The 24118-nt window shown below is 54.2% G+C and overlaps 1 protein-coding gene across 9 annotated transcripts in view; it reads right to left on the bottom strand.

Moving 5' to 3' along the window:
* Positions 1-3755: 3755 nt before the first annotated feature.
* ADCYAP1R1 (ADCYAP receptor type I) overlaps positions 3756-24118 on the bottom strand; it is a 66769-nt gene continuing 46406 nt past the window's right edge. For 6 of the 9 annotated variants that reach the window (XM_045289031.1, XM_045289030.1, XM_045289034.1 and 3 more), the window contains 5 exons: positions 23079-23170; positions 14877-14960; positions 11446-11575; positions 9964-10005; positions 3756-8405 (listed from right to left, as the gene is read on the bottom strand). In XM_045289031.1, coding sequence (XP_045144966.1) covers positions 8217-8405; positions 9964-10005; positions 11446-11575; positions 14877-14960; positions 23079-23170 — 537 coding nt within the window. In that variant the 3' untranslated portion in view covers positions 3756-8216. The remainder of the gene's footprint in view (positions 8406-9963; positions 10006-11445; positions 11576-14876; positions 14961-23078; positions 23171-24118) is intronic. The other 3 variants (XM_045289036.1, XM_045289037.1, XM_045289033.1) reach the window with 2 other exon arrangements.

The following is a 24118-nucleotide window of genomic DNA, read 5'->3' as shown; positions in this document are numbered from 1 at the left end:
AAATAAATAAATAAGCGAATAAATAAAATGTCCTGCAGTGCCTGGCACTGGGAGTCGTTTGTGGTGGGGAGCAGGCATCGGAAGTGGATGGAGCCACAAGGTAGCTAAGTCTGAAAAACAATCTTCCAGTCATCAGCTGTGTAAGATTTTTAGGCGGAGGATTTTATTCTAATTGAAGCTGAGTCCAAACCGTCAATATGAAAATACTTATCTTGATTAACTACATGACTGAATTAAAGCTCAGCAATAATAGATCATTACATGAGTAAATCATTAATTAAAATAAACCCTTTAAAACCATTTCAAAATAAAATTTTAAATAAAGAACTACAATAAAAGATGTTGTTTGAATAAGAGGTGATCAGAGAGTATGCAGCCCAAGAAAGCATAGGAAGAAATTTCCCTTGCAGTAATTAAGCCTGTTATTTGTGTGCTTATTTTACAGCAGGGGTTATTTAATGCTATCTTTCTGGATTTTGTAAAGCTATGTCAGGAGCCCTGGCGGGACAGTGGAGGACACATTGGGCTTCTAACTGCATGGTCAGTAGTTCTAAACCACCAGCCTTTCGTGGGAGTAAGATGAGACTTTCTACGTCTCTAAAGAGTGACACTCTCAGAAGCCCACAAGGGCAGGTCTATGCTGTCCTGCGAGTTGCTCTGAGCCAGAATCTGCTTGATGGCAGAGAGTTTGCTTTGAGATATTGGGAGTTGTACCTTTTTCTAGTTTTCATTCTAAAACATTAAAGAAAAACATATATTCATTTTGCAGCCAAATGTTTAACTTAAAGCTCTGAGTAGTTTCTGAAGGCCCGCACAATTAAATGTACATTATTGGAAAGTGGATTTTGCCCTATCTAGTGAGTTTAAAAATTAATGCTTTATCATTTTCTTTCCCTTTGGGCCCATTTAAAATGTTTGACTTTCTTTTCCACTGTGGTTTTTCTGATTCACTTTGTTCTTACGGCTATTTTTGTTGTTGTTGTTTGGTTTTGTTTCGTGATTTTTTATGAACATGAAATCCAGGACAGATAAATCTGTAGAGACAGTCGCTGGACAGTACCTTGGGAGTGTGGTAGGAGAGGTTGGGGGGAAATGGGGAGCGAATAACAATGAGTACAAGAAAGAAGAAAATGATCTAAAATTAATTGCAGCAATGAGCACACAGCTATTCTGGATCTAATTGAACAACTGAATTGTGTGATGTGTGGATCATGTGCCAATAAAACTGTTTTTTAAAAAGTAAATGCACGCTGAGCCGCATGAATGCTGCATCTGACTTTGTTCACGGGACAGAAACGAGGCCACCCCAGGATTAGACCCTCCAGGACTCCTGCCTCAGTAACTTGGAACTGTCTGTGGTGCTGGCCACCGAAGCTCAGTTGCCTCTCTCCATGGTACCAACCTCCAGGAGTTCATGCCCACGCCAGGCATCCATGTCTTAAAGGCATCCATGACTTCCACCGAGATCAGCGTTAACATTATAGGAATGGATGCCTTTGCCCAAGAAGAGAGTCTCAACATAGGAGTGTTGAAGGGAAGGCGACAAGGGATGGAAACTCAGACAGGAACATCAAAGGAGCGTTCTGTCAGGGGCACACTGAGCCCAGATCAGAGGGAAAGAGCGGGAGACCTGGGGCTGGTGAGAGGGGAGCAATGGTGGTGGAAGGTGGGGACTAGGGGTGGGTGGTTGGGCCATCTGGGTAGGAAGGAAAAGGACAGTGACTGAAAGGACTGGCCATGAGAGAATGCCCATCACTGGACTAGGACAAAGTGCCCTCCCACGCGGTGGTTAGGAGCTACACTGACTACAGTCGAGGTGGCACCCTGAAATCCCATCTCACTCAAGAATTCGGATAAACTTAAGTCGGTACAAATGGTGTGTGTGTGTGTGTGTGTGTGTGTGTGTGTGTGTGTGTGTGTGTTTCTAAGTCCACGGGTGTGGGAAAATACCTTGTATTTTTTCCATTTAAAGTAAGTACTCTTTATGTACAAATGGGGTTGTTTGGGGGTAGGTGAGAGGAGGCATGTCCAGCCTGCTTGGCTGAGTTGAGCACTTTCATCCAGCTTCCCAAGTGGAGACTGGGTCCCCCAACAATGTGGCTCCTGCTATCAGAGCTGAGATCTGGCAGGACATCGTCAGAAGCCAGACAATTTCCACAAAAAACCGTGAGAAATCTTCAGCGAGTACCATACCAGGGCCAGGTGGGAGGATTTGGGATTAAGGTTGGTAAGTGATCGATTATTGAAATGCCTTGGTTGTAATTGCAAGCGAGAGGAAGGTCGGATCCTGACTCACCTCACACAACCGTCGACCTCAATCCAGGCCCAACAATGAGTCTCAGTCAAGGCAGGATGTCAGCTCAGCCAGTGCAGCGTGGGCTCTCCGGTGCTCCCTTGACCATGCTGGATCTTGCACAGGTCAGCGCACTGACTCTGGCTGGCACTCCCGCTCACGCCCTCCTTATTTACAGAAGAGGCGTTACCGACAGGATCTGCGAGGAGAGGTTCTAATAAGGGTGGGAGGTGCCAGGTGCTCAGGCTGCTTCATCTCAGGTAGATCTTCCCTAGCTTTCCCACCCCACCCCTAGCTGTTGCTGCTGTTAGCTGCTTCTGAGCTGGCCCCCAACTTCCGGGAGCCCCAAGTGTAATAAACAGAACTGCTTCCTGAGCTGTGATACGCCCCTAGCCGATTGGACCATTTTGATCCACTGGCTGATGTTTGGAAAAAGACTGCAAGGCTTTTCTCACTAGTCAGGAAACTACTGAAACCTGTTCACAAGCCTCCGCTGGTAGACAGCTGTGAACTGCACATGGGGAACATTGGCTAATTACACCCAGGTGTCGCTGGGGTTGATGGAAGGCGAGCATTCTGCCACTGAATCATTACCATGCCCCACCCCTTGTCCTCTCTTATCTGTTAACAACTTTATTTTCATCATGCCACTTGCCTGGTCTCTTCCTTCCCTTCCCTGTGGTTTTGCTCTGCTCTGTAACTTCCAGCAGAATTCCAGCCTCCCTTTTTGCAGCCGATCCAATGGACTTGTGTGAGACTTCATTCAGACATTACCTCGTATGAGAGAAGTGGGGGGGAGGGTGGCAGCAGGACTCCCTCCTTTCAGAGAGAGTGCCAATTATGAGGTTGAGTCTCTGGCACAGGACAGACCGCTGGGCTGGAAGCAGCAGACATGTAGGCAGGGTTCCTGGGCTTCGTGGCATGAAATGACCCAGCAATTCTTTTGTGGTTTCTTCTGCCTTGGCAGAATTAGTTAAACTGCCCAGCATTCCTGCCCAAACTCCTTGATCAGCCACAATTAACTTCTGGTGCAAGCGACTGACATTTCTGATGAATGTAAACACGGCTGTGAGGGGATGTGGTGACCCAAAGAACCTCAATGGTTCTGAATCTCCAGCAACACTGGGAGATGGGACTCTGGCTACTTGGGAGACCTGGTGGTCATTCGCATTGGGAAATATGAAAGCCGTGAGCCATCAACCATTATTTGGTGGGTTTCTTCCATTTGTAGGAGAAATTTCCAAGTGACCTTGACTCCACTCCAGCTGCATGATCCTTGAGTGTATTTTTGCAACCAAGATAAGTTTAATTTCCCAAGCCCATTCTAAACTCACTCAAATGCACAAACCTCTCCCGTGGGCTGAGCATGACCACCGGGTTGAAAGACGCCATGACTCTGGAGTGGCCAGATCTTACAGGACCCCTCTCCTCCCCACCCAATGACATCCGCCAACCCACTGGGAAAAGGGCTAAGACATTTATTGAATCATCTACATAAGTTGACATCCTTAAAATCTGGACCAGGTAGTCAGCACAGCATGAGCGGCAACGGCAACAGCAGTGAGATCTGCGGGGACGTATCTTGACCGTGTGAGAGGAAGCCCAGGCTGGGCCAGCTCCCAGGAGTGAGCTCGGTAACATGCCTCTTGGGATGCCAAGGGCTGTGCCACTCAAGCCCTGACCGAAGCAAAGCTACAGCAGACGGACAGACACCAGACAAGACACACATCCGGGAACTTGGAGCTCAAGGAAAAGAGGAGGTATGGGTCACAGCCCACTGGAGAGATAGTCCAGATCCTTGAAAAGATTCTGAAAGGCTCACATGGAAATGCTGCCTCACGTCTCCCCACCCTAACCCCAAGAGAAAAAGCAGAAGGCTGACAAAGAGAATACTGGAATTCTGTGTTTCCCAGAGCCTCCTGGCTGCCTCCTTGTCCCCGATGCTGGTGGTGTGAATGAATGGGGCAAAGGTTAATCTGGGAGGGCTCAAAGCAGTAGCCATAGACAAAGAGCAAAAGGATCTTTCAGGAGGGTCAGGGCTTCATCCCAGTAGCCAGTCCACACATATGCCACTTTCAAAGCACGTTACACACAGGAAGATTCGACTTGAACCATTTCTCTGACCTGTGGGGTAGACCAGGCAAAGCTTGTCTACCCATTTCTCAGATGAGGAGGCTGAGGTCCAGAGAGGTGAGGGCTTGGAATCTCACAGGTGGGGAAGCCGGTTAGTAAGCAGGCTTCTCCCACATCGCACCTCATGTCCTGGAAAACTGTATCTCCAGCGCCCCTCCTGTGCAACACTGCATGTCTATTGGATGTTTTACTGGGAGTGGCATTCTGGCTCATGTGGACCATTATATAGCACATTGGATACAAGCGCCATGCTGGACATCCCTGCTAAGTGTTTTCTTATGCATCCAACGGGGAACTTTGATCTGAAGAACTCCAAGCTTCCTCCCAGCTCTAGGATTTTTGTGAATCCCGCCACCCCAACCCATGCCATCTCTCTGTGGGAAATATGCCAAGGTGGAACAGCAGGTCCCTGACAGAACTGGGAGAAAACCTCATTCCCCATTCCCTGCTCAGGGCTCTTCCAACTGGTCTCGTGGATCCTGTGCTCAAGTAGGGACTCCTAGTGACAAAGGACTCATGGCTCCCACTTTGAAGGGAGCAGGGGTCCTCAGAGAATTTCAGAGAAACCCCCTTTGCATTCTCCTTTCCTGGGACTGACAAGAGCCAAGCGAGGAGGTGAGTCAGCGGTGGAGGTGGGTGTTAACGGATATGGAGGATCCCAAGCCTTGGGCCTGGCTCTGTTCTCCAGAGAACCTAGGTCAGGGACTTTTTTTAGGGAGGACTCACTCTAGATCCATGGCCCAGATTCAAGGAGGGCACAGTTTCCCACTGAGACAAAGAACGTGGCTGGCCTTAGCCTGGAGACTCGTGAACCCTCAGCAGCGCCCAAGTCCCACGCTCTGACCCCATCCCAGGCCCCTGATAGCCTTAGCATCCCGGACTTGGAAGCCCATCTCCACTTGGCAGAGGTTGCTCTCTGGACACTGTACTGTGGCTGGACAGCCATGAGAAATGGCACTGTCCCAAGCAGAATTTAGCCTCCCATGGGTCAGAGTTCTGTTCTTTAGGATTGCATAGAACAAGAATAACCCCTTCGGAAGTAACAATCCCCTAGAGACATGGAGACAGGCCACTGTAGGGCTGCTCCTCTCTAATCCCACCATTCCCAAGTCTCCCAACTCTTCCTCACAAGACATGTGTTTCAGTCCAGAAAAATAGCTCGGTCCTACTTGGGACCCACTCAGAGTCCATGACTGGTGTTTAGACAGTGAATTTCTGAGCTGCAATGTCCTGTACAAACCATTAAGTCTTACTGCCCACTTTATGGATTTGAAAACAGAGCGTCAGAAAGGGCAGAGTCTACGTACTCAGATTTAAGCTGTCCCCACACTGCCTGCGACCCTGAAGGCCAGCTGCCTGCACTCCTGGAACATTCAGCCACAAGGCAGCAGTCACCCCCGCAGACAGCAAAGCCCACTGATGGGAACCAGAACCTCTGGGGGGACCCCGGCTCGGAACTCAGGTGGCAGCACAGGATCTGGGGGTCAGGGTTGTGTTTTGGTCATTGTAGGATAATACATCTATAACGTTAAGGGTTCTTCTCCCACAGTGAAGACCACTTGCTAGTGGGGGTCATGATAAAGGAGTGGGACCTCTCCCCAGGGAACAGCTCCTGTGATCCAGAAGTGACCCCTGCCCACCCCCACAGGAAGCCCTACCATGACCAGGTGTATGGCTCTGTCTGCACCTCACCATCACATCCAAGACACCTGTTCAAATACCCCTGGCCTGGCCCTTCCCTCCGGAACAGAGCCTGCCCCACCAGTTTCCCCGTGGTGCTCACATGGAGGAGACAGGTCCCCTTCTAAGAAAGGGAAAATAAACAGCACGCCCATCCATACACACACATATATGCATATGTATAGCACACAGCTACACATCAAAAATGTAAATGTCACGCCAGCCCTTTGACCTGCCTGGCCATTGAACTGGACAACTGCCCATGAACAGAGCCGGGGAAGCACTGTGAGTGCCTCATCTCACAAATGGGGGAACCGAGGTCTCACACTGACGCGTTGAGTCCAGTCTCAGCAGTAGGAGGCTGACTGATCTCTGGGCCCTAAGCCACAGCACCCTCCAAGGAGCCCCTAATGGTGTCCAAAGTGGGGGCAGCCAGTGGACGCTGGCCTGGGTCACACACCTGTGAGGGATAATGGAGTTGGGTGCATGGGTCCCTGCTTCCCCCTGGTCAGCCTGAGTTCACCAAATGTGCCCAAGAACAGGGAAGCAACCGTTCCCTTCCCTCCACCCCTGCTTTTCCAAAGGCTGGGGACCCAGCTGGGCTTTACTGTACAAGGACACGGCTCATCGCTGGACCACAGCAGTCTGGCCCTTTCCCAGTCAATGATGGCTTCTCCAGGGACAATCCCACCGGTCCCCTGGGCTCTTCTGCTTTACAACAGCAGCCAGAGCAGCATGTCCCTGGACCCAAACGCCAGACACTGCAGAACACAATCATGAGACAAGCCTGCACACAGACTTGGGCCAAGGGCAGACATGGAATTCACTGGGCCCACATGGGGCCATGGCGATGCAGAGCGCGTCTCTTCTTCCCTGAAAGGAGCCCTGCCTCCATCTCGATTCTCAGGGTAGTGGCCATGCAGGTGCAGCTTCCAGCTGGGGAAGCTGGGCAGGTGTCGGGGAGTGGCCACCCCTGCCTCTTCAGCATCATCTGCCTAATGATCTTCTTTTCCAGACACTGTCGCACCCTCTGGTGGCCCAAAGGTCCCAGAAAGAGTTCAATAGCGGAGCCCAAGCCCCAGGAGCTGCTGGCTGAGGCTCCTCACTGTCAACAGAGGGCGGTTGGGTGAAGAGGATGCCCCGCTTCGGAATTTGCTGACATCACAAGCACGGGGCTGGCTCATTGGTTCATCCTAGCCATGGCTTTGACGTGCGAAATGGGGAGCAGGAAGCTGAGGGGCTCTGGAGTGGGCATGTTCGGACATATCACCTCTGGGGCCATCTCTCACCTGCTGTCACTGATGCTGGGAGCAGGAGGGGCAGAATGGAGACTCTCTGCAGAATCCTTGCCCATCTTGAGGTGGTAGTGGGGGATGAAGGAACTAAGAGGGCTTCTCCCACGGATCTCCCAGACTCCTTCCATCAGACCCTCCACATGCCAGGCTCTCGGTTCTTCTTCTTGGGCCACGGGGAAAGCACCAGAGCTTTCTCTGACCCACAGCCCCTGCCCATGCTCAAGTCTCTGTCCCACTGGCCAGTACCCAGGAGTCTGGCATCCAGAGCCCTGGACTCTGGAGAAGCATGAGGAGGCCCCTGGTCTGAGGCCATGCTGCCCCTCTGGCCAGCTCAAGAGCTGGGCCCAGGACAGGAAGGGCAGTGCACGGTGTGAGCGGACTCCCACGGGGGCGCACCCAGAATCAGACACTGCTGGGGCAGGGCTATCTGTTTGACCTCTGCTCACAAGGAGTCAGGCCGCCATGGAGGCTGGTGGCGATGCAGTGGAGATGGAGCTGGGGGCCTGCCTGGGCATGAGCAAGGACCCTGGACCAAGGGGCAAGGGAGGTGGCAACTTTTCCAAATTGGATGAGTTATTTACAGGTCTGGGATCAGGACCCAGGGAGCCAGGGCAGGTAGGGGCCAGTGTCAACAATGAAGAGGGGACATAGCGTTCTGTGCCCTGAATCCTCCTCCCCACATCCAGGAGCCAAGCCAGCAGCCCAGGCCGGCCGGGGGAAGGGAAGAGGTGCAAACACGCGTGGGCCACACACTACCCGCCTGCCCACCGCCCCGGCCTGTGCTGTGGAGGAGAGAAGGGGACATGGGGTGGGACTCAGGTCGCCAGGTTGTCAGCCGGGAGGCCGGACATGCGGATCTGGGAGCTGCTTTTGCTCAGGATGGAGAGCTGGGTGCCCCCGTTGACACCACTGCTGGCCAGGGATGGGTGCCGGTGCTTGAAGTCCATGGTGAAATAGCGGTTCACCTTCCAGCTCCGCCACTTGCGCTTGATCTCCGCCTGCACCTGCAGGGAGGAAGCTGGCCGTTACTCCCAAGGGCAGCCACTCCACCTGACAGACCCATGCACGGCCAGCCCCATATCAAGCACCCCTCTGCTCCCTGCTGAGGGGCCCAGATGCAGCCTGCAGCCCAGGGGCCACAGGGATGTAGCCGCACAGCTGGCCTTCATACCACTAGCTAAGCAAAGCCCCTCCAATGGCGTCTGTTGGACCTCGGTTCCTGACTCTGAACGTCCTACCATGAGAAGCTAACCCCTGGTGGCCTCTCAAAGGATCTTTGCAGAGCAGCCCCCAGGACAGGTGGATCAAGGAAGGGACCACCTGCTATGGGCTGCACTTGACAAGCATCTGGAAGCTTCTAAGCACCCAGAGGAGATTTTATACCAAGCCCCTGAATAAGTACATCAACCTTTCAGGGATAAGTCCCAGGCATCTGGGGTCCGGGTGTGCAGACAAGGTGGAGAGGCATGGCCCCAGGTAGCAGATCTTAGCATGGACAAGGGGTGTGGGGTGAGATCCAGCCTCCATCTCTGTGGGTGCAGAACTGCCCAGCTGTAGCTGCTCCCACTCCCACCCCCAGCCTCTCCTTGACTTCCCACACCCACTACAGGCCTTTGATTATGGTCAGCTGACACTGAGGTGGTCCTCTAACTCATAACTAACCACTCGTACAGTGGAAGGAAAGGCTGTCGGGCCCTGTGCCATCTCCGGCAGGTGATAGATCAAACCCAGTCCTGAACAAGCTGCATGCCATCCCCCTCAGGGTCTTCGCTTGGCCGGCCCCTCCCTGAAGGGTCCTGTCTACCCTAATCCGACACTCCTACAGTGGGCCTTGGAGACCAAGGAGTCCAACCTTCTGGTTACTCACAGGCCACAGAGGGAGGGGCTGCCTGAGGTCATTAGGCCACGTAGTTAAGACCCACGCACTGGTGCCGTGACCCCCATCACTCCCTGAACCCATCCCATTCACCAACAGCACCTCTGCTCTGATCACTGCTCCAAAACATCACCTCAAATAAGCTAGCGGGCATGTCCCCAAACCATAGCTCTGAAAGAAAGTTTACTAAAGGGTCCCAGGCACCTCTTCTAAGGCCCCACTGTCCCCATTCTAGGGACAGTTTGGGTGGGGCGGGCTGGCTCTGCCCTCACCCTGCCCATGGCAGCCTCATGAGCAGTGGGTACCAGGGTCTGGCCCTTTGTCTTCCTGGTTGTCGATGTCTCCTCAGTAGGCTGCCTTAGTGACCACAGACCATGCGGCAACTCCCCACCCACCCACCCACCCAGTTCCCTGGGTGCCGAACCCATCCTCTGCCAAACAAATGTCTTCCTTCCCTACTTAGAGGTGGGGCCTTAGCCGCACCACAGGCAAAGCAGGGCCAGAGGGTGTCCACCTGATGCTGGAAGCTGACTATTCATCCAGGTGCTCTTTATCCAGGGAGCCAGCAGAGCCCTGGCCTGTGGCAGAATCTCTACGTGGGGCTGCCAGCAGGCCACCCACTGTGCTCCCTGCTCCCCCAGTTGGCCCTGTCTCCTCTGCTTAGAGCCCAAGGGTCGGAGTCTTACCTCCCCGTTCAGGAAGCAATAGAGGACCGCCACGACGAAGCCCTGGGGAGAGAGTGCCAAGACAGACCTGAGAATGCAGTTGTCCACATGCTGCATGGAGAGGTGGGGGGGGGGGCGAGGGGGGGGGAAGAGCAGGAAAACGGCACCGGCCTGGCTGCCCTGTGTGGAACAGGGCCATCCCTCCAGGGGCCTGGGGTAGGATGGGCCACGTTCTGCTTTGTGAAGATGGGCCTAGAAGTCCAGTGGCTGGCCACAGTCCCTCCCACTGCCCCACTGCCCTGGCTGCCCCACAAAGGCCCCTTCTAGCACATTGTCTACAAGAACTTCTCCCTGGACACCCCAGCCTCCGCTGGCCTCCCCTAAAGCCCCATCCTGAGGTTCCCACTGCCGCTGGCACTGATCTCTGGGTGCCCCCAACCAGCCTGCAGGCTCCCTGAGGACCAGACCCTGCCTCTTCCTCCTCTGTCCCTCCAATCAGAACTGGCCTGTGCCATCTTTAGCCTCCACCACCTCCCCTTTCCACCTCCCTCCAACCCTGCACTCCTGGACACACACACACACCGGGTGGAGGACGTACTCCCCAGAGTAGACATGCAGTTATGTGACATATAGATATACATACATATGTTCCTGGCATTTAGAATTATTTCCCCATCAACAGACTAAAAAGAACTGTCTCCTCATATCCCAGAATGTGTCAGTGAGGTTAGAGGCAGGGACCCTAGCCCTGGACGTGGGCGGGGACCAGGGCTCTGTCTAGGCACCCAGCCCACCAGGGTTAAGAGCGAATGCTGCACAGGTGAAATGGCCTTGAATGAAGCCAGGGGCAGGGGGAGGTCAAAGTTAGAAGCACGGAGCAACTTTCTGAGCATGGGAATCAGGTGGCACCATCTACAGCTGCAGTCTGGAGAGGCTGTTTCCCGGGGACACTCAGGGAAGTCACAGATGCCTGCCTGGACCCAGGGGCTCTCCACCCTCCCCTCCCTGGTTTACAGCCCCGCCTCCTTATTTCTTTCATTCGCCGAGCCTCTATCTGAACCCCAAGTCAATTATTTGCACACCCACCCACCCACCGAGGCCCTTCAGCTAGCGCTCTGTGTCCAGGTCCTGTGCTGGGGACCATGCTCTGTAAGGAGCCCTGCCCGCCAAAGCCAGGCTGCGGACAGAGGTCTCCTGGGGACACTGCACCAGGCCAATAGTAAGGGCTGGGGATGTGCCAGCTCAAAGCACCCAAGGGCGGCCCAGCTTAGCCATCCAGATGGGTCACGCACCCATGGATGTGTCTCCCCCCCCCCCTCACCCCACCCCCCCGGAAGCCCAGAAGGGATGAGAACAGAAAGGGCGTTCACAGCTGAGGATGCCTGCTTTAATCCTCTGTTTCAGAGGTGGGACTGGGAGACCCGGAGCACAGGTGAGAGACATTTCCAGAGGCAGCAGCAGGTCTGTGGCCAGGGGCTCCCCACCCACCCCGCAGCAGCCTACCTGGAAGGAGCCCAGCCCCAGCTCAAACACAAGTCTCTCTCTCTTGCTGACGTTCTCCGGGGAAAAGGCGAAGACCGTGTAGTGAATTCCAAACAGCGGGATGAGCAGCAGGGTGGAGCGTGCCAGCCGTCTGTCGGGAGAAAGGGAGACATCTGCCGGGGGTGCCAGGGACCAGAGTGACAGAGGGCAGAGAATCTTGGGCCCAGATCATTTCTCTCCCTCAGATCTGAGCAAGCCTGCTGTGTGAGTCCCTGCTCAGCCTCACCTAACCCGGCCAGCACACGGCCTGGGAGAAGAGAGGTGGCTAACAAATTTCGGGGCTCCCCTGGACTCTTCTGGGGCAGTAGGGGGGAGAGAATCATCCCTAACCTGCAGAAGAGACTTCCCTGCAGCCACATCTGACCCTAGAGGCTCCTTCAGTTGGACACCACTGAAAATGAACTTGGGAGTATGCAATTCACATAGACCTCCTGTGTGCTGTGCAGGGAAGTCAGGATGAAGCCTGGGCAGCACCAGGGGTGTGACGGGTCCTCAAAGAGAACAGATGCCCTCCTGCTCTGCTACGAGGTCCCAAAGGCCTTCATGAGCAGCCCCAGAGTTTGCAGAGACACTCGGTGGGGACTCCTGCTGGGTGATGGGAGATCAGAACAGGAAAGGCTTGGGATGGATTCTCAGAAGGACTTCCCAATGCTGGGCACAGAGAACCACATGTCAGCTACGTCAGAGGGGTGTGTCAGCGGGAGAGGAGAATGGATCCACAGGGATCTGGCTCCTCCGGAGAAGGGCTCTCTGGGTGCTTCCCTACATACCCAGGGCCCGTGCGCCCACAGTAGACTGTGCTGTGAATTGAGGGTGCAGGGCAGAGAAGGCCAGGCTGAAACTTCATGAATGTGTGTCTTGATAAGCACGTGATCGTGCGCCCCAGTGAGGAGTCAGGGTGCCTTAGAAGCGCTGCAAGGGTGGGACCTTCTCTTCCTACCATCAACCTGGCTTCCTCTAAAGCTCCAACAACTTCCTCTAAAACTGCCATCGAGTCAATGGCAACTCACAGCGGCCTTATAGGACAAGGTAGAACTGCCCCTGGGAGCTTGGGATAACTGTGATTCTTTACGGGAGTAGAAAGCCCTGTCTTTCTCTTTCAGAAAAGCAACTGGTGGTTTTGAACTGCTGACTTTGGGGATCGCAGTCTAACGTATAACCAGTATGGCCCTAGACCTCCCCAAAGAGCCTATTCCTGCACTGAAAAAGTGGCCAGCCCTGTTCAGGGCCAGCCCAGGTCCCTGGGAAGTGAGGTGGGTACAGGATGTCCCACTGGAGCTAGGGGAAAACACAAGAGTGGGGGCAGCCACTGGATCTAACACCACCCCTGTCCTCCCCTCTCAGAAAAGGGTCCCACACCAGCACTGTGGAATGTGGGGACTCTGGATTCCTGGAGATTGTGGCCCATGGTCCCATGTGAGGCCTATGCTTCCTAGTGTCCATGGAAAGAGAAGGATGGGAGAGGGGTGAGGCAGTGAGGAGGGCCTGAGATCTCCAAGGCTCAGCCTGGAAAAAAGAGGTCCTGGGGCTGGGCCCCTGCCCATCTTACCACTGTCCCCAGATGCCTTGGTCACCTATTGTGCCCCAGGACCCAGGGTATGAGTGGACTGCTGCTCTGGACCCAGATATGAGCCTGGGGAGGTCTGTCCTTCCATTCCAGCCCTGTTTGTCTGTATTCTCTCAGGCTTTGTCTCCCTGAACGCAGGGTGCTGCCTGCTGATGTCTTTTCTCACCCACGGTGGGTATGGAAAAATGCCTGTTCCGTGAAGGATGGAGTCTCGGATTCTCAGAACAAAAACTGCACGCTGCCATGGAAATCAACTCCCAAGGGCGGAGGCCTCGTGTGTCTTGGGCTCAGAGGGTGCCCCCCTCGGTTCCTAAGGGCTGGTTTCTTGAAACAGACACTCAGCTCTTTCTTCCAAGGCACCGCTAGGTAGATTTGAATCGCCTACATTTGGGTTACCATCCAAACATTTAACAGTGGGCGGTGAGTGCCACCCAGGGACCATGAGGCTGGAAAAGAAGCCTTGGAGCCCGTAAACCTGAGCCTGGTTGGGAACTCCATGCAGGCCACCCTGAACTTGATCACCCCAACCCTCCCCATGCTCAGCGCCTCACACCAGAAAGGCAACAGAAAGTTACTCCAAGAAATAGCAGGACCACTCCTGGTCATGCATGGCCTGGACATCTAGGGGCTCCTCTGGGGACTTGCCTAGAGCGGTCACTTGCAAGAAGCTTAATGTACAGGGCTAAGCAAAGAAAGTGGGCTAGCAACACGACTGTAGCATCAGCTCCTACACTCCTCCCTCCTCGCTTCTCCACCAGCAGGGCCTCATGCATGGGCCTGTGCCTGCAGCTTGCAGGGGGTTCTGGGAACTGCAAGGTCAAAGCTCTCTCGCTTTCGTGGGGGCATCAGACAGAACAGGCTTGATGCGAGTAGCAGTGAGGCAGGCTCTTCCCCCCCACAAAGGGCACAGCAGGGACTGGCAGCAAAGGGACCCAACAGTACAGTGCAAGGACAGCCCCTTCCTTCCCACCTGCGGTCAGAGACCTCTGCAGAAGACCCAGGCCATCCCGGGGTCCCACTGGCAGATGGGGCAGGGCCTGGGGCCCCTACTCCAGGACTGATCAAGGCCTGGAAATGGGACCGAATGCTCCCTCTTTCAGAACAGTGATACAGATACCCCATAATCTGCTTAGTTCAGAGGGTGTCTGAGCTCCACCCAAGGCCCTCCTGACCTGAGAGGCCCCCAATGGGCAGAAGAGCTTCTACTGGGGAGAGACACCTGGATGACAATGGGCTGCCTGGGGACACTGGTGTGCCCTCCTGCCCCCAAGAGGGGCATTGTTGCAGAGAGGCTGGCACTCCTGGGTTCAAATCATGCGGCCAGGAGTCAATCACTTAGCCTCTCTGTGCTTCATTTTCCTCATCTGCAGCCCGGAGGTCACCCAAGTACCCACCTCCATGGGGTGTCACGGGGCTTAAATGAGCTGATCTCAGCTTGGCATATCTGAGGGCTCTGTGGCTGGAGGCCGCCTTATAGGAACTCAGACTCCAGGACCCAGAAACAATGTAAAGACTGAAGCCCAGGGGATTTGCAGAAATCCACACAGAGGCTCCAGGGCAGAGTCCCCCTAAGCCCAGGGCCCGCTGCAGGCCAGCAGCCCACAGTTCCATCCTGCACCCTCCCCTCGTCACCACGGCACAGGCTGCAGAGGACTCACGAGACACACAGAGCGCCAACATGCAACAGCAGGGGCGGCTGGGCTGGGGGCACTGCCCGGCAGGACTCAAGCCTGAGGCAGCGGAGGTGGTGGCGGCGGCGGCAGCATGCGGCCCCCTCCCTCCCGTCCAGGAGGCCCCGGCCACAGCCACGGCCACGCACACTTACAGAGTAATGGTGGACAGTTCTGACATCTTGCAAGAGTGCTGCTCAGCCCGCTGTGGCTTGCAGTAGCATTTCTGCACGCAGCTGCTGGGTGTGACAAGATTAGCACTTCTGTCAGCCGGGGCATGAGGACAGTGGAAGAACTGGGTTGGGTTTGGTCAACACCGTTTACGAGGAGGGCTGGAGAGGGGAGAAGGTGGACGCAGGGCCAGGGCAGTCACGGGAAGGATACAGAAGTTGTGGACCAAGACAAGGCCGGCTCTGGACACAGAAATGCAAGACTGTATGTGTGCATACACACACACACACACACACACACACACACACAGACCACCGACAGGTGGAGGGGATTGGGAGTGAAAGAGTGTGCTTGGAAGGCGGGGGCTGGGGGCTGGTCTCATGCAGGAAGCCAGAGGCTGGCTGTCTCGTGTCAGCTCCAAGCTGAGAGTACGGCCTGGCTGGGGGGCACTCAGTGAAATGGGCGGCCGGACAGTCATGCCATGGACCTCACGGACTACACAAGCCTGACCTGATGGCACTTGGAATTGAGCCAGCTAAGGGGTTGGCTGGGAAAGCCTCTAGGTGGCCACTGCTCTGGCTTCCCTCTACCTGTCCTCTTCTCCAACCACGCCATCCCACCTCACCATCTTCTCTCTGAGCCCCCGGCACCTTGAGGTCAATCATCCAGGGCAGTAAGGGGACACAGCTCTACGGGTGATCTGTGTTGGTCCGGCTGAGACGTCCGACATGGCAGCTTCTAACTAACTACACGTAGCTCTTTGTGAGTACAAGGGACATGGAGTAAGATTAAAAGCCCTGTCCCTCCATCACAGGGACCACGTTTCAAGGGCTCGATGGCCGCACAAACACAGCTCTCCTATCAGGCAGCAGAGACAGAGGGTCTTCCCATTGCCTTGGAGAGTTCTGCTGGACACCACTGGACTGGGCACTGGAACATGCGTTCAGAGGGCAGGGGAGGGGGTGGAAGCATCACTGGTCACTGTTATATTGTCTCTAGAAGGAAGTCAGCTTTGGAAGGTCCACAGGGGAGCTGGAAGCCAGTTATTGGGAACAACGCAGAGCTTCCAAGTCGTCCAAGAGAGCTCAAGCCAACTCTTGTGTTCTTCGAGGTCCTGCTGATGTCTCGGTTGCCACCAACTGTGGACCCTTCTCTTACAAACAAGAGGCAGATTAAGAGGTGTGCAGTCGTAAATCCCCCTCAGAGAGGGTCCTCGGACTTGCTGGCAGATTGATATATGCAACGAAGCTCCGTACAAGTGAAAACCGACAGACAGGGAGAAGGGGCCCTTGGCATTCATGGATGGTTTGATTCCAGCCTTCTGAGTATAGGCCTGAAGGTCCCCCACATGTGGTGATGTGTCATTTGACGGAGGCCAAACTCTCACTCGCATACATCAAAGATGGATCCAGCGGGGGCCACGCCCCCTGCGGGTACCACTGGGTGGGCCTCCGTTGGATTGCCGGTGCTCATTTCAGTCCCCGCCACGCTGTGGGGTGGGCGCTGCTGTTTGCGCTTTGCAGGGAGGAGCGTGGAAGATGCTATAGGATGCATTGCTCCTCCTGGACCACAGAGTCCGTACGTGCTGGGAGCGAGAGTTAGATGTGTAGAGTCTTGGGGCGACCAGGTCCTGCTAACTCAGAATTTGTGACTTAACAAAATCCTGAAGGGTTTCTGATGCATATGAGAGCCTGAGAAGAATGATCTAGAGGCAAGCCTGTGTTTGAGAAGTTGTTTCCTGTGCCCTTAATGAATGTCCAAGGTCTGTCTATTGACCCACAAAGATAATGCAGACGAGTGTGTTCCTCTTGACAATTACATATTGAGCTTAATTGGGTCCTCAGGAGGAGAGCTAATCTGGCCTTCAAAGGTGTTATCTTTCTTGCTCAGATTTAAAAGGGTAGACAGATCCCCTTGTAGCTGGTGACCTGACTGACTCCCTTTCTTTGTGGGGTAAGCACTGAAAGCAGTCTCTAGGAGCCCACAGGCACCCAGGGACCCCGTGTTACCTCCTATGTACCAAGTTCAGGTGCTTAGCCCCAAATTATAAGTTTCCGATATTCTCCTTTAAAGCCCCTCTCCTTGAGCTCCAAGACTCTCCTGGTCCCTGTTGGGCCCTGGAGGCTTTCACAGTCAATGCAGACTCTTCTCCCTGATTTCTTCAAAGTATCCTCTGGCCGTTTGAGGGCCAACGTGGCTGGATAATCCTGCTCCTAGAAAATACCATGTGCCTCTGATGAGGAGGGCAGGAAACAGGGAGCGGCTGAACAGAGGACCTGGAGCCTGAGAGGCTCTTCATAACCCGAAGCAAGCCCACTGTCACTGAGGCAATTCCAACTCAGAGCAAGAGTGTCCAAGCCTCATCTTCCTCTGACGGAGTGGCTGGTGGGTTTGAACTGCTGGCCTTGAGGTTAGGAGCCAAATGCCTAACCAACAACACTACCAGGGCTCTGTGGGAGGCTCTCAGGGGAAACCAAACTCACTGCCATTGAGTCGATGCCAACCCAAAGTGAGCCTCTAGGACAGGGTAGAAATGTTCCTGGGAGTTTCTGAGACCATAACTCTTGACGGGAGTAGAAAGCCCAGTCTTTCTCCCATGAAGCGACTGGTGGTTTCAAACTGCTGGCCTTTGGGTAGCAGCCCAATGTGAAACCACTACACCACCAGCCCTCCTTTCAGGGGAAAACAAAAGCCAAAGCCAAATCCCAAGGCCCTGCCTTTGAGTCAATTCTGACTCCTTGGGACCCTCCCAGATCAAGTACAACTGCTCCCCCGGGGTACCAATGGTTGACAGGTACTGAAAATGCCATCTGTCTCCCAAGGAACAGCTGGCGGGTTTTGAACCATAGACTTGGTGGTTAGCAGCCCGATGCTTTACTTAGTCTACTGGGGCTCCTTCAAGCAAGACAGATCTGGATACAAATGGAAGAGGAGGCCCTTCTCTCCCACACATTTTCCCGTCCCCCAGACCCTCCATGTCCCTGGGTGGAAGGCCGGGGGCTGAACACAAAGCAGCAGAGAAAGGTGGTGGCTGGGAAGCCCGAGACGAGGGTGTGAGAAAGAACGAGATGTCAGAACAACTGAAGACAAGGGAAGAGGGACTGAATCAAGAGGAATAAAGGGAACCCGGGGCTAGTGGAAGTGACCGATTCTGGGCTGGCTTCAAGAGAAGCGAAAGAGACTCCCCTGAGGCCGGTGAAGGAGCTGCAGGGAATGCGGTGTGAGCCTGAAGCAGAGGGCTGGACATCCCATGGCAGGCGTAGGACCCATGTCCACATCCCAAGGTCAGTGAGCCTGCCCATAGCGTTGTGGTGTGTCTGTAGCAAAGGGGACCCCATTGCCCTACAGCCAGGGGCCAATGTCCATGGTTTCTATGCACTCCTGCCTGTCTGTATCTCAGGCAACACACCAGGGGAGTCTCAGGTGCCCTTTGTGTGGGCATTGTAGCCCCAGAAATGGTGTTGAAGCCTTAGAGGAAGGCACCCGTAGGGGGCCTTGTGAAGGCAGAAGCTGTCTTACCCATCAAGGCCTGGTCCCAGTGACCAGCACGGCTCTGCACAGTCAGCTGGTCCACAGGACATGGCGGTTTGAGCCAAATGTTCTCCATCCCCCACACCCCTTCCTCTCCCATTGCTAAGCTGCCATATAGCCCAGCACCCATGCCCAGCGCCCAAAATTGCACTCCTGCAACACTAGAGCCCCGGCCAGAAGCACAGCCCAGCAGATCTTAGCAGAATCCTTGCCTCCCTTCCCTCGGGCTCCCCACCAAGCCTGGACCAGTCCCCGCTGGCAGTGGAGCCCCGGAGCTCTCGTGTGACCACTGATTAGCTGGGTGGTCTTTGATCCTGAGTCTGGTCTCCGGAGCTGGTCTCCGGGCCTGAGTTTCTCATCTGCAGAAGTAGGGTAACAGCTCCCTGCTGCTGACCTTGAACAGGAGCGGTGAAGGTGGGTTCTCTGCTCTTCAACAGAGGTTGAGGGGGTGGGGGTGGGGGGATTGGGAGTGGAAGATCAACGTGGATAGGGAGCTCCTGGCTGTTGTTGTTCTTGAGACGAATGCTTACTTCTCTTGCCTACTCAGGGAAGACCGCCCTGACCCTCCATGCCGCCACAACCCCAAGGGACATTCTGCAGATCTCACAGGGTCTTCTGTTCTCCCACCTTTACTTTACGGTGCAGGGCCATGGGCATTGTTCTGGGGAGCCCCCCTCCCCCGGGGGATATAGAGATGGGCTCTTCCCTCCCCCACCGAGATCCCACATGTCCATCCCGCAGTGGGAAAACCCAATGGGAATGAACCCAGGTCCTGAGGCCGCCCACCCCTCTCCTTTTGTGAGCCCACTAGGGTCTCTCAGACGTCACTTCTTTCTGCCCAAAAGACAGGCTCCCCCTACCCCTGCTTCCAGCCCAAGCACAGACAACAACATTGGATAGAACCCTAATCCCTGCCCAGACCAATCTCACCCCATGCAATGCCCACCCATGACCCAGGCCCCGACTCAGTCCTATCTTGGCCAATGCCCACGTCTGCCCCAGCCATACACCAAGTATGGTGCCAGCCAGTCATTCTATTGGGTGCACCAGGTTCGAGGCTCAGTGCCCTCCTCCTTCCAGAGAGACCCCGGCCCCAACAGGTCCTCCTGAGGCAGGGTCAGGAGCGCTGACTCGGTACACGGAGGACAAGCCCTTTATCATCTGAGCAGCTGGAACCAACCTACAGAAAAGGGAGTGAATGCTGGTCTGAGGGCAGAGGCAGGGGATCCTCTCGGGCTTTCTTGGGGACTCCCGGGTTTAAATTTGTTCTGGAAACAGAGGGAAAAAAATCAGAGAGCGATTGTGGGCAGACCCAAACAGGCTTCTCAGGCGAACATACAACTCTGGTGCCCCGAGGTGGAGCCTTTGGGCCCTGGGATCTTCCTTTCCCACCATGCCCTGCCATCTGGCCACGGCTGACACCTCCCCAGTCCAAAGCCAATTCCCTTGCAGGCACTCCGGGGGGCTGCGGGGAGAGGGGCGCCTTGACCCGAGGCTGAAACACAAAGGGGGCTCTTCTTCCAGGGGGCCTTATTCAGACATTCACTTTACACTTGCTCCCCAGTTATCAATCCCTTGAGGGCAAGAATGCAGGTACAGTCCAGCTTGGAGACTAGGGCCTGCCACCATTGTGCTCCGTCTTCCCTCCTTCCTCCCTGATTCACGTCCCTTCCCTGAGAATGAGCTCCCAGCTCTGAAGCAGGGGTTACATTTAATGATTGATGACCGATCCCCCTCGGGATGCATGGAATGATTCTGAACATTAAAAGTGCATGAGCCGAGTGCAGGCGTTTTAAGTACAGCGCCACTCCGAGCAGGCCTGCCATTTGTATTGCGGGCCACCTTCCCCAACAGAGTCTCCCTGACCCTGGAAACATTCTCACGTGTGGGACCAAGTTGCCCCCTGTCCTGTTTAAGTCCCCAGCCCCCACGGGGACCTAGCTTGCAGGCCACACCTGCCTGGGTTTTTCATCTTTGGGATTTTAAGACTAGCAGAGGCTGGCCTGTCTAGAAAGAGCCCATCTACTGAAACTGCAAGGGGATTATTGGAGACTGCAGAAAGAGACCTGCCGGTTGGTTCCTTATGGGACTCAGCCTTAGACACCCCCCCCCCCCACCTTATAGTTGCAAATGGTTCTGATCTGGGACTTAGGGCAGGCTGACAAAACTCGCTAGCTCTTTGGCCATGGAAATCTCCGTTCCTTGGGTCTCTGCTACCAGAGGCTTGCGTGTTTCCCTGTCTGGGCCAAGATGCCTGAGCTGATACAGTGTATGAAAACCAAGCCCCCGCTGCCCTCCAGGCAAGTTCGACTCATAGAAACCCCACAGACCGCAATAGACTGCCCATTATAGAAACCCGAGAGACAACAGTAGACCTGCCCATTATAGAAACCCTATAGACCATAGTAGTCCTGCCCATTATAGACACACTACAGAACTGCCCATTGGGGTTTCTAAGACTTTAAATCTTTGCCGTATCACATAGGCTTATCTTTCTCCCGAGGGGCGACTGGTGGGTTTGAACCGTTGGCCTTATGGATTAGCAGTACAATGTACAACCCACCATGTCACCAGGGCTTCTTAAAAGTGCTGTCAAGGTTCAGGGGGAAAATAAAAGGTTGCCAACACGTGTATGCTGACATGTGGCAATCCGTGTGCATGAGAGAGCAGAATGGGGTGCCCTCGGGTTTTCCACGGCTGTGACCTCCAGAAGGAGCCTGCCAGACTTCTCTCCTGAGAAGCCTCGGGGAAGACTAGAATTGTCATCCTTTGCCTTAGCACTTGAGCATGTTAATAATTTGAGACGCCCAAGAATTCCCAGGCTCACTTGTCTCCTTCCTAAGAGTGCCTGTGTGTGTCCCTCCCCTGGCAGAGTGAGGGGAAGCTTGGAGGGTCCCCGGGGAGTCGTCCCAGAGGGCTTCAGAAGCCCAGGGCTTGGGGACTATTTCCGACTATATCACACATGCATCTCAGCAGAGGGCTTGGGGACTATTTCCTACTATATCACACATGCATCTCAGCAGAGGGCTTGGGGACTATTTCCTACTATATCACACATGCATCTCAGCAGGGGTCTTGGGGACTATTTCCTATTATATCACACATGCATCTCAGCAGAGGGCTTGGGGACTATTTCCTACTATATCACACATGTGTCTCAGCAGAGGGCTTGGGGACTATTTCCTACTATATCACACATGCGTCTAAGAAGTGGGTTTGTCAAAGCTTGCAAAAACAGGAAGAAAGAAAAGGACAGTCAATGAAAAGCAAAAAAAAAGGCTTTTCCAATGTAATGGGATCATTGTGCATGTAGGGAAAACATGAATAAACTCCCCAGGACCTGTGTCAACCCCCTACCCACCAGAGAAGGGCTGGACAGACACACAGACAGACTAAGTGCATGGAAGCCCCATGGAGCTTCCAGGAAACTTTGGGGATTTGGTCCCTGTGCAGCTCCGGAATTCCCTCCCCCTCAGAGAATGGCTGAGTGGCACTCTGCTGGGTTCCCTCCCCGTCCCCCTTTTTGTCCCACTGGGCAGTCCTCCAGATTCTGAGACCCAGGTTGGGGTCTCTGATGCAGATAGGACCAAGCACCCACTGAGGCTGTGGGTCTGACCTTATCTCTCCCTCTAATCTACTGTCTCCTGGAAGTACTGAATAAGCACATGCTTCCACATCGCCCGTGGATGGGTCCCAGGAATCGCCCCCCAGAATTGGACTGCACCCATCTAGCCTCTCCAGCCAAACACCGGGGACAGGTCCTCCTTCTCAGCCTCAGAAATGGCCCCCACCTCACACACTCAGCTGGCCATGAGCCCACCCTTTAAACCAAAAATGGAGGTGAAGGAGTCCCATGCATTCAGAATTCAATGAGGACAGGGGTGGGGCTGGGGGGAGAAGGGCAAGGGAGGGGAGAAATTCCCCGAGGATAGACGGTGAAGGACATGAATGCCAAACACGTTGTGAAATCAAAGGGCAGTGAAAAGAAAGGCCTGACAGTCCATAGGAAGTGGTTGCTCCCAAGCCCCATCCATCGTAAGCAAATCTGACTGTCCTCTGCTAAGGAAGAGGGGGCTTCCAAAGTGGCATCGGACACAGAGGTAGCAAGCACTACCTTGAAGGGAAGTGGAGAGGAGAAAGGCCATCTCCTTCTCACGCAGATTAGGGAGAGACTGGCTCTCCAGTGGGCCAGAGCACCTTGTGCACACGCGGCTGTGGCTGGGGATAATGGACAACTATGTGGTTCTCACGAACTTCCAGCAGAATGAGATCCCCAAAGGAATCCAACTTCCAAACAATCCAGGCCTGAAGAGCCCTGGGGAATCCAGGGCTTTCCATCTCAGTTTTCCTAAGACTTGAAAGTGTTCTCTCTCTCTCTCTCTCTCTCTGTCTGTCTCTCTCTCTCTCTCTGTCCCTCTTTTCCCTTTCATGTACTGACCAGGTGGGTTAGGAGCTCCTGGGAGTGGCTAGAAGCTGGGAGGGCAACTGTATTTTGAAGGCAGTTCAATCAGCAAACCAAACATCTTGCAACTGTCCCTCCTAGGTGAATGGTCATCAAAACCCAGGCCTTGTCCTGCCTGTGACTGGGTGGGGTGGGTGAGGCCCACCCACGAGGCTGATGGGGGTGACGGGAGCAGTAACACACTGGTACTTACAAGTAAACACTGGACTCGTTGCCCCCCATGTCTGGAGACTGAAGTTTCTGCACAAGGATGACGATGATGCCAACGAAGAGCACGAAGTTAACCTGAGGAGCAAAGGAAACAAACAAACAAATAGAAACAACTCGGGGCAAAGCCTGTCCACCCCCACCCCTGCATCCGCTTAGGCGGTTATCCCCCACCGCCCTCTGTTAAGACCCCAACCGGACACCTAATTCAAGATGGCTGCGGCAGGCGGACACTTGGCTGTCTTCCCAGCCTCCAACACCACCACTGAAATGGCAGATGAATGAGAAGGAAACAGAATCCCAGAGTAAAGAGGATTTGGCATCAGAAATGTCCCAGCCCCCGCACACGCAGCTGGAGACCCAACAGTTGAGGTGAGGGAGCTGTGTGCTTCCAGAATTAGTTGAGGGCAGGGGAGTGGTGGGAGGAGCAAGGGAGGGAAGAAATAGAAAGGAATGTCCTGGATAAAGACAGAACCTTCTGGAAAAGAAAGAACAGATGAGGTCAGGGCGATGCAAAACGATCACCGAAAACAGAGAGAAGTTCGTCCAGAGGGGAGAGCTGATCTCACAGAAGCCCAGGTCCTGAGTCAGTGGTTTGGAGACCGGAAACGGACAGCCTCCCATGACTCACCAAAAAGCTGCCTGGAAAGTAGTGGTAGCAGCTTTCTCTTGCAGACAGATAAGGATCAGGAACAAAAAAATCCCGAAACAAACTAGGAAGCCGTGTTTATGGTGAAAAGGGAGGGAGGAGAGAGCAAATAAACAGGAACTGGAGCAAAGCCAGATCTTGAAATGTGGCCAAAGCAGCATTCGGAGGGAAATGAGGAGCCCGAGCCTACCGTATGAAAGTCATAAACCTGCGAAGTAAGATAATCAGCCATTCCGGTGGAAGTGCTATGGAAAAGCCATCACAAACAGCATATAAAAGAAGAAAGTGTCAATAGAGATAAAAATTCATAATCAAGGAATACACTTGATTAAGACAAATAAAGTCTTCAGATGTTTGTTTGTTTGTTTGTTTGTTTG

This window comes from Echinops telfairi, unplaced genomic scaffold (genome assembly GCF_000313985.2).
Source record: "Echinops telfairi isolate 266 unplaced genomic scaffold, ASM31398v2 ScPeMD7_23;HRSCAF=83, whole genome shotgun sequence".
Lineage (NCBI taxonomy): Eukaryota > Metazoa > Chordata > Mammalia > Afrosoricida > Tenrecidae > Echinops > Echinops telfairi.
The sequence above is the reverse complement of the archived record's forward strand: the minus strand, read 5'-3'. Positions and strand labels throughout refer to the sequence as shown.